Below are 10,159 nucleotides of genomic sequence, written 5' to 3' on the forward strand. Positions count from 1 at the left end.
TTCATGGGCATGTCTGATGTTAGCTTCTCCGCGTCGTGCCTTATTTATCCCCTCCGAGGGCTCCAAGCTCCTGGAGGGCAGGTGGGACGGCCACAGCTGGTCGGCTGGTTGGCTGGTGGATTTGGGACAACAGCGGGGGCTGACCCAGGAGGTGGCAGGAACTCTCCTATGGGGCACTAGGAAATGTTGCACAAGTGACCACCACAAGGTACATCCATGTCAGCAGGCTGACCGCATGCGTCCACACGCCTCGAAATGCCAGGCGAGGATATGCTGGGCCAGAAGGACAAGTTAGGCCAGGCGGGCGCCCAGGCACCTCCTGGACCGGACCCAACTCTGCCCAGAGGTCAAGGCTCCCGCCCCGCCCGCCGCGCCTGCGCAGCACAGCGCCCGCGCCGGCCCCCGAAGCTGCCGTCTGCGGCGTGGCGCCGGCGCTAAGGGGTGGGGTTTCCTTGCGCTGCGCGCAAGGCTGGGGCAAAACCCGGGCCGGGATAGGGCGTAGGGCCGCGCGTCGGGACGTCCCTCGCGTCGGCCCGACAGCGCCTGCGCACTGCGCTGCCGGCTGGGGTGCTGGGGGCGGGGCAGGGGCCGGTGTAGCCTCTGTGCCTCGTTGTCCCCTGGCGCTACCCGGACATCGCTCAGGGTGCCGGCACCATGAAGATCTGGACTTCGGAGCACGTCTTTGAGTAAGTTTGGGAAGCGGGGGCGGCTCCGTGGAGGGCGGGCACGCTGGCCCTGGAGTCGAGGCGAGGCAGAGGCGGCCCGCAGAAGGCTTCTAGGCGTCGGGCCTAACAAGGGAAGCGAGCCCAGAAGTCTGCGGGCCTCGGCGACATGGAGAGCAGGCCAAGGTCACGACCCCGAGACGCCCTAGCCGAGGGGACGGCTCTGACCTCCAGACCCAGGCGGCCCTGCGACCGGGAGGGTGACAGGGGCCACTTCCGGGCTGTCCCCTACCATGAGGTAGCCTCGGGCCGGCGGTCTCCTGAGGTCCTGGGGGCGTCGCGGAGCACGAGGCCCTTGACAGCACTCAGGGTTGCCACATCCCGCCCTGCGAAACCCCTTTGGGACGTGGACCGGAGGATCCCAAAAGGGAGGTGTTGGTTTTCTCCAGAGTGTACTTTCACTGGCCGCCTTTTGGGTGGAGTTTCTACCTCCGAATGTGAATTTCGGGTGAACTCTGGCCACCAGGATGTGAAACCTTTTTCACAACTCGTTCATCTACGCAGCACAGCCTTGGATTTGGAATTCAAGGTCTAGCTCTGGCTGCAATAAGCGTGTGACCCTGGGTTACCCATTTTCATCTGAGAGATGGAAAAGGACGGTCGTCAGGGACCACCCATGTTAGATCCCTTTGAGGCCACGTTCAGGAACATCTTTTTGGATAATGTGAAATGTTTACTAACGAAAATAGGCCTTGAACCAGTGGGATGTGGAGAATTAAATTCTCTTCCAGGTCCCTGATTCCGTTTACAAAACAGCCACAAATTGAAGCAGCGAAATCCTTTTTTTCCCCGAGTTACCTGCTCTGTTCCGCTGATCTTAATGTCGTTGCCACACTGTTTTAATTAGTATAGCCTTGTAAATAAATACTACAAAGCCATTTATGTTTTTAAAAGTGTCTCTGAAGGCAACTGTTACTTTTTATTTCGTTTTTGAGGCAGAGTCTCGCTCTGTTGCCCAGGCTGGAGTGCAGTGGCCTGATCTTGGCTCACTGCAACCTCCGTCTCCACTGTTCAAACGATTCTCCTGCCTTGGCCTCCCAAGTAGCTGGGATTACAGGCGCCCACCACCACGCCCGGCTAATTTTTGTATTTTTAGTAGAGGTGGAGTTTCACCATGTTCGTCAGGTTGGTCTCGAACTCCTGACCTCAAGTGATCCACCCGCCTCGGCCTCCCAAAATGCCGGGATTACAGGTGTGGGCCACTGTGCCCAGCCTCTGAAGGCAACTTTTAAAACGTTGTCAGCATTTGTACTTAGTGGGACACATCCTAGGGCCTGCTGTATCCTGCAAAGTATCAAATATTGGAATCAGAAGGAAGCTTTCTTTTCTCCCTACAGTTTACAGTCTTTCTGGGAGGAAAAAGACCCGAAATTTGTAGTCATTGAGATGTTCATTAACCTGGTCACATTCATCACTAGTCCATTTCAGCTCTGAGGATGTTTAATTTCAGTCCTCTTCTAGGTTTGCTTGCTTCAGAAGTTCTTGGCACTGAGTATCCCTAGAACTTTCTTCTCCCATATCTTCCCTAACTTTTCTTCCTGGCTCATCCTTCCCTGTACACTCTTTCTGCCTTTGTCTTCAGTACTTCCTTGTCTTTTCCCATGCAGTGTAAATGTTCAGTAAGATTCTGTTGGCCTTCCTGTGTTGGATTTCACCTGTGATATTAATTTCTCTTTCTTTTTGTCAAAGCCTTTTTTTTTGTCCTGGGAGAAGCAGCCCTGATCGGTGCTTTCTCCCCACATAATCTGAGCTGTTTGGTCAAAGTCCCAAATGATAGGTATACATTTATGGCACCCAGGTCTGTACTTTGAGCTCCAGCCTCTCTCGAGCTTTGCTTTTCATTTTCAGGTGCCTGTTAGGCATCGCTACCCTCCTGTCCCACAGGCCCTTCAAACTCAACCTATCTGAAATTGAAGTCATCGTCTCCCCTCACAAATCTGAGTGTTGTTTCTGATCTTTAGGATGTTACTCTCTAACAATATCTAAGTCATCATTCTACAATTTTTTTTTTTTTTTTTTTTTTTTTTTTTTTGAGACGGAGTCTCGCTCCGTCGCCCAGGCTGGAGCGCAGTGGTGCGATCTCGGCTCACTGCAGGCTCCGCCTCCGGGGTTCACGCCATTCTCCTGCCTCAGCCTCCCAAGTAGCTGGGACTACAAGCTCCCGCCACCACGCCCGGCTAATTTTTTGCATTTTTAGTAGAGACGGGGTTTCACTGTGTTAGTCAGGATGGTCTCAATCTCCTGACCTCGTGATCTGCCCACCTTGGCTCCCAGAGTGCTGAGATTACAGGCATGAGCCACCACGCCCAGCCATCATTCTACATCTTATCTTTGATTTTCCAACACTTTTCTTCTGAGGCCTGTAGTTGGTATCCAGGTGAAGTCATTCATTGCATTGATTCCTTCAACATACAGAGATGCCCAGTATGTGTCAGGCACTGTTCTTTGGATTGATTACATTTTAATAAGTAAATCAAGACATCGATGCTGCCCCAGTGGAGTTAATAATGTCCTCACCTCGTTTCAAAGGTGAAGAAGTTGGACAGGTCAGTGAGCCATAGCCAGGTCCTGATTGTACTTTGGTGTGGTCTTTGAATGTCTTCCATTGTGAGATCTTTCCCACGTAATTATGTTAATACAGCTCAGATTAATTGCTGGAACATTCCTAATCAAAGTAAGTATTGTTTGTAATGTTTGAACTGGTTATGGTTCATAAAGCAATCTTGAGCCAAGCTAAGTCAACATCAGTGGTTTCAAGTTGGTTCAGAAAGGAGAGATGGACTAAATTACAAATAATGCATAACCACCCTGAAGTCATGTGATTATTAATTTTTTAGAGAGGGTTGGAGGAAGAGATAAGGGCATGGAAGCCAGTTAACCATGGTATATGACTGAATGGAGACCTGGGGAGGGTTCATCTGATTTTCATTTTAGAGAGTTGCCTTGGTAAGAATCAGAGTGCTTGGCCTATATGCTTCTATTTGTGGGGACTCTTCAGATTGATGAAGCAACTCTGCTTATATACCTGCATTGATTGCTGGATAAGGCTGGAGACTAAAGACAGAATGAGGTTCATTGGTACAATATTGTAGAGAAAAGAGTATTATAATGAAAACATTAAAAATGATATCACTGGTTATCCAGGGTTCTGGGAAATCAATGGAGTTGAGATTTTCCTTTTGTTGACAAGATATAGTTGTCAATCTGAGTTCTCTAAAAAGTTGGAATAACGTCTACTTGTTTCACTTTTAGAAAAATAGAAAGTAATGCTGTGTGGCTTATCAGTCATTGCAGCTTGAAACATCATCCCCAGATCTTGTCTTTTTCCTTTAAATGAAGATGAGCGCACAGATAAGTAGTGTAGAAGGCATTAGAATCAGACTGCAGGTGGACTAAATCACCTTTAATACTGATTGTACTAATAAGGGGTCCTTTTGAAAATGATATTTTTTTAGCCAGGCGTGGCGGTGGGCGCCTGTGGTCCCAGCTACTCTGGAGGCTGAGGCAGGAGAAAATGACATTTTTTGTACAAGTGTCTTATTCACAGAAGTTGTGACGTGAACAAAGGTGCATCACATTTTGAATCACCCAAGCACATGTGCCTTTTCAAGAATATAAAGATCCTGCAAGTTATCAAGTGATGTGATATTATTATCACTTCAATACTAGGTGATAAGCAAATGCTTATTATATTAAAAGAGAATATTAGAAAATAGTATATTAGGAGTGTGCCTTAAGGACATTTTGTTACATTGAGTGACCTTTTCAAAACAGAAATCAGAATCACTCCTTTGAGAAAAACAATAGATAAAGATTGACTGGAGAAGCCACTGTTATTTATTACATTAAAATGAAGGGAAAGTTCAATAATGAAATCAATGCTTTGGATCTTTTTGTGATCCCTGTAAGAATTTATAGTGCTCATACATTCTTTTACTTTTTTTACTTCCTTATAAACTGACAGAATTGGGGTCAGAAAAAATAATAAATGGCATAATCATACTTTTGGCTATTTGTTTCAGAACATAATTTTTAAATACATCTTCCTGAATCACTGGTTCTTCCTAGAAACAATTTACATGTGAAAGTGGATAATGATAGGTAGGAAAGATGGTTTGAGAAACTATACCATAATGCTTTGTAGGCTGCTTTGATCTTTATAGATAGGAGTTTTATTACATAGCCTGTATTGTGGAAAAATACTGAAGCCTGTTAAAAATGTAGATCAGTTTCCCATAATCATCAGTGTTTCAGAAGGTCATTTTTCCTAGATAAACTCATTAAACTTACATTGGAATGAATGATTTGATAGATTATAAAATTTGTTTAACTCATATGCATATTTTTAAATGTTTGATTGTTTTGTTTTGTTTTGTTTTTTGGTTCACATCGGCAGCCACCCATGGGAAACTGTTACAACAGCTGCAATGCAGAAATACCCAAACCCTATGAACCCAAGTGTGGTTGGAGTTGATGTGTTGGAAAGACATATAGATCCCTCTGGAAAGTTGCACAGCCACAGACTTCTCAGCACAGAGTGGGGACTGCCTTCCATTGTGAAGTCTGTAAGTGTGTCTTTATTCCTGGAGAAATGTGACTGCTGTTGAGAAGTTTTCTAAACCGCATTATACTTTCAAATAGGTTGTGGGAGCCGATTCTGAATGTCATTTTTTTGCATCCGTTCAAGTTGTATTATAATAAACTTGAATTATGAGTGTATAATGAATTGGAAATATTATTACAGTCTTCATGAAGGCACCCAATAAAATTTTCGTAAGGAAGCCAGCTAATGCTGTGTAATCTGAAAGGAGTTATATTCTGCTTTTTCTGCTTTTGCCAGCAACTTGAGACCAATACTAAGGTTTGGCAGTAATGGTCTGGTCATAATTGTTAGGTGACAGTTCTGTGGTCAGTGGTGGGTTTTGTACCTTAAGGAGTATGTTCTCGGACTTGTTATTGCCACATTTGTTCCAAGGTCTGGAATTCCTTCCTGTACATTTAGAAAATTCTATTCCCTTAAGAATGAACAGGCTTTAGTGAGCAGATTTTACCAGGAAGAAACTAGAATGCCAGTTTACCATAATGTGAGAAAACTGGTATAATAAGTGGATCCAGGTTTCTTTAGAAGGTCTCTTTATGGAGAGTAGGTTCACCAAGAAAACTAAAGTACACGTTTTCAATAGGAATGTACTTACTGCCTCCTTTATGCAAACCATAGTGCAGACACAGAAATGAGCAGAGTTGGGGGTGGGCTTAGGGTCATAGCACAGGGAGTGACAGTGGACACTGATGTGTGATCCTCCATCGTGAGAAAGCTGTTTTTCTGTCTGAAGAATGAAGCTGAGGTGCCCCCTCCCTTGGGCTGTTCTAGGACGATACTGACAGATGCCTTTGAGTTCTCCTTTTTCTAGCTGCCATGTTGCCCCAAACCTGATTTCCATATTTCAGCCTCAGCGCTCCACTGTCGCACTGCGGCAGATTCAGCTTGGTGCCTCACGTTGCAGACATTCTCAGTGGGCTGGTTTCTAATTGCCCCTGGGAAAAGTTTTTGTGTCTGGCAGTCTCCTCTCATCCATGATATGTGAGTAGGCCTCCTTTCTGACCTTTGTTTTCTCTCGTTTTTAGGAAGCAGATTTTTGGTTCAAAATATTTTAACACATTTTTTCCTTCAAATAAAATATTGGCACACTTGGTAAAAAATTCTTCCTCCTCTGATTCCTAATTCTGAATGTTTTACTTAGCTTATTGGTGCAGCAAGAACGAAAACATATGTGCAAGAACATTCTGTAGTTGATCCTGTAGAGAAAACAATGGAACTTAAATCTACTAATGTAAGTCTTGGCTTCCTTTTGTTTCATTTCTAACTGTCTGGCTGAGTTCTTTGTCTCTCTCCTAGTTGCTCTAGAAGTGAGTGCATGTTCATGGTGTGGTTCAGAGAATCCCTGCTTATGTGCTGGCCTGACTTGGCCCTGGGTGTTGCTTCCTTACCCTTCCTGCTCTCATGATCCTGCCTATCTCTAAGGGGATGGCACTCAACAAAATGAGTTTGGGATTATGTGTATTATCATTATTATACTTTATTTCCTCAACTTTTTAAATAAAAAGCAGACAGTGAATAGTTTATGCAATAATAGCAGCGGTTTGTTTGTTGTTTTATATGTTTAGTAAGATTTTGGCTTGTGTGTTGATTTTGGCAGCATTTTGAATCTTCAGTTCCAAAATGATTTGACCTTTTTTTTTTTTTTCATTCTGTAGATTTCATTTACAAACATGGTTTCAGTAGATGAGAGACTTATATACAAACCACATCCTCAGGATCCAGACAAGTGAGTAAAAAATATTTTAACAAATGTATTGTAAAGGGTGTTTAAGTTTTTTTTATCAAGTTGTTTGAAAATGAAAGCTGGATCATCTGAATCTGTGAATATGTTTTGTTACAGAACTGTTTTGACACAAGAAGCCATAATCACCGTGAAAGGCGTTAGCCTCAGCAGTTACCTTGAAGGATTGATGGCAAGTACGATATCCTCAAACGCTAGTAAAGTAAGTGAGGCTGCTTCTTGGTTATTATCCCTGGTTCGTTTCGTGGGAATGGAATGGGGTGCTGACTGCACATGTGTCCTTGTAAGCCAACCCTTGCAAATTCTACCATAGGAAACTGCAGCACGTTGGACAGTTACTTACCAAGGCTCTGGGTTCACATCCAAGCTCTAACTTTTAGCCTCTTAACCTCAGGCAATTAAGTTAACCTTTCTGTGCCTCAGTTTCCTGTTTTTGAAGTGGAGATTACCCATTTTACCGGGTTTGCATGGAGTAAATGAGATAACATATGGAAAGTGTGGAGCCTGGGGCCCCACACTCAGGAAGTACTCAGTGATGTGTAGCTGTGTGTCATTTAAAGCACTGTTTCTCAACCTTTTTCACTATTGTCTCCCCCCAACTCGTTTGAGACATATTTTCCCTAATTGCCACCTCCATTAAGTTATGTAACATATACATATGTGCGGACTTTATACATAAAAGAGGGAAATTTTTTCCATCCCCCCCAAGAACCAATTTTTGCTTATTGAGAATGCATGATCTAAAACAGTAAGTTTAGAGAAAGATGCCTAATGCACTGTTGCATAACACATGGTTAAGGTAGTTATCAGGAGATACTCATGGATGCCTTCTCTGTGCCATACAGAGTGCTAGGCTAGACGGGGGATACAGCAGGGAGCAAAACAAATGTGGTCCCTGCCCTCGTGGAACTAAAAGGCAGGTGAAATTAATCACACAGCATTTCATTAGGAAAGAAAAGGTACAGAAAGGTATGAGAGTGCTTAATGAGTGTTCAGTAACTGATGTTTCTGATGAGCGCCAAATGGGGGCAGGTGGATTGCGAGCGGTATGCCAAGAAAAGTGTTCTTGGTGGAGGAGCTGCGTGTGCAAAGGCCCTGGGACAGGAAGTGGGGAATGCTCTTTCTGTTTTTCAAGGAGCTGCATAGAACACTAGGAGAGAAGGGTTGAGGAGGGAGTTGAGGACCAGATCCCTTGTACAGGATTTTGGTTTACAATATAAAGAAAAGGGATTTGACCTTCTTGTCCCCCTAAAAAGGGGACCACTATAATCATGAAACAAATAAGACATTCTATCATTGTAGATTCATTTGAGAACATCTTTTGCATACAAAATAAAAGTCAGTTTATGGATCAAGCCAGTTGCTCAAGGCATTTGATGTTTGCTAAATAACATTAGAAAAGAAAAAGCCAGGACAAAAACGATCTGTCATCCTGAGATTGAGTTAAACTTGTCATACTCCTTGTTACTTCCTGGTGTGTCATTAGTTCGATATATGCCTTTGCTCTCACTCAGTAACAATAAATATATTGGATTTTTGTTTAAGGGCCGAGAAGCAATGGAATGGGTAATACATAAATTAAATGCTGAGATTGAAGAACTGACAGCCTCAGCAAGAGGAACCATAAGGACTCCAATGGCGGCGGCAGCATTTGCAGAGAAGTGATCCTGACAGTTGGTAGACAACATCGGGTACTCCAGGTCTCTCCAAGCTGACTATATATTTATTTGTTATTTAAAAAATACAACTATATTTTGGGGTGTTTTTTTTGTTTTTTGTTTTTTTATAAGTAGGTGTAAGGCTATGTGACTTGATCTAAACAGATGCAGGGCCTCTAAATAAAAGGGATCATCTGAAATTAATGTTGTTTGAAATTACTATCTGATTTTGAGGGTTCCAGTATTTCTGTGAAAACTGAACAAGAACTCCTTGGAAACTAGTACTGATATTCAGTCTCCTTAAGGTAGAATTTTCAAGCTTTTCATACATTGGAACTCCACCTGACTTTGGACCAACCCCAGAACAGAGCAGAGCCACCTCCTATAGACGCCCATTGCCCTGCTGCTGTACACTTCAACAGCTTGCACAAGGGAGCTCACTTAAAAGGAAAAATTGTGTAGTTTTAAAATATATTTTGTGTAAAATACCTTACTCTGCTATAAACCACCATTAAAAACAGTGTTTTGATTTGGTACTTAAATATTTTGGAGTGAAAATTATCACTGAAGTAACATGACTCCAACAAAAGTATGGTTTCATTATAAAAGAGTACTGTATTGATTTGCCAAAGTTTTGTGACTTAGTAAAGGTATTAACTTCCTTGGATTTGTACTTTGTGATTTAGTATGCTGTGTCGTGGGCTGGTTATGTTAACCGAAAAAAATAGTTACCTGAGTTTTGCAGCGCTCTAACTTAAACAGAAGAACAGCTGTTCACATCTTTTAGCATTTCACATTTGCCTAACTTAAAAATTGCCATGTGTCAAAATCATGGTTTTGTAATTGCTAAGGCATGATATGTCAGGTTATTTGAATATAATTACTTTTTGAAGTAATTGTGACCACAAAACATCTTTTTTACATGAAGGAGCCGTACATCATTTGAAATCACTCAAATGATGTCTTGCTGTGAGGCATAAACCCCAGGTACTTAGTGTTTTTAATAATATGGTGCCACTGCAGGATTTGGGGGTGGTGGGGAAGAACAAGGATAATGGTAGGGGGAGGCTTGGCCTGAAACTAACCACTACGTGAATTGCACTGCAGGTTTTACTTATAGGAATTCCTTATTTGGGATGTCAGGAGGGCAGCTGCAAACTGAAAAACAATCTAGTAAATGTACTTTGTTTTATATATTGTAGCAGGCAATTAACCACTAAATAATAGCTTTGACATTTGCAATTGTTGCATAGAGTATTTTTGTTAGAAGGTGATTAGCTCTTGCCTTTATTTTACAGTGCTTAGTGTGATAAACTTCTAGTCATGTTTCCTATCAAAGAGACCAGTTAATATATGTACATAAACCACAGAAATAGTATAACAAACTATTTTTAAATTATCGTTTTCCTACTTAAACATTGTTTAGCGTAAGACTTCT

The 10,159-nt window shown here is 42.8% G+C and overlaps 1 protein-coding gene across 2 annotated transcripts; it reads left to right on the plus strand.

The window, feature by feature from the left end:
* The first annotated feature begins 476 nt into the window (after nucleotides 1–476).
* Nucleotides 477–9,458, plus strand: PRELID3B (PRELI domain containing 3B). 2 transcript variants are annotated; one of them, XM_017891183.1, is made up of 6 exons: nucleotides 477–686; nucleotides 5,119–5,287; nucleotides 6,464–6,553; nucleotides 6,978–7,048; nucleotides 7,163–7,265; nucleotides 8,609–9,458. In XM_017891183.1, exons 1-6 carry the CDS (start codon nucleotides 655–657, stop codon nucleotides 8,726–8,728), a joined length of 585 nt encoding a protein of 194 aa, XP_017746672.1. In that variant the 5' UTR covers nucleotides 477–654; the 3' UTR covers nucleotides 8,729–9,458. The 2 variants fall into 2 exon arrangements, with proteins under 2 accessions (XP_017746672.1, XP_017746673.1); XM_017891184.1 differs by having other exon boundaries at nucleotides 603–686; nucleotides 5,105–5,287.
* The last annotated feature ends 701 nt before the right edge of the window (nucleotides 9,459–10,159 follow it).

This window comes from Rhinopithecus bieti, unplaced genomic scaffold (genome assembly GCF_001698545.2).
Source record: "Rhinopithecus bieti isolate Rb0 unplaced genomic scaffold, ASM169854v2 scaffold_20477, whole genome shotgun sequence".
NCBI classification, from domain to species: domain Eukaryota; kingdom Metazoa; phylum Chordata; class Mammalia; order Primates; family Cercopithecidae; genus Rhinopithecus; species Rhinopithecus bieti.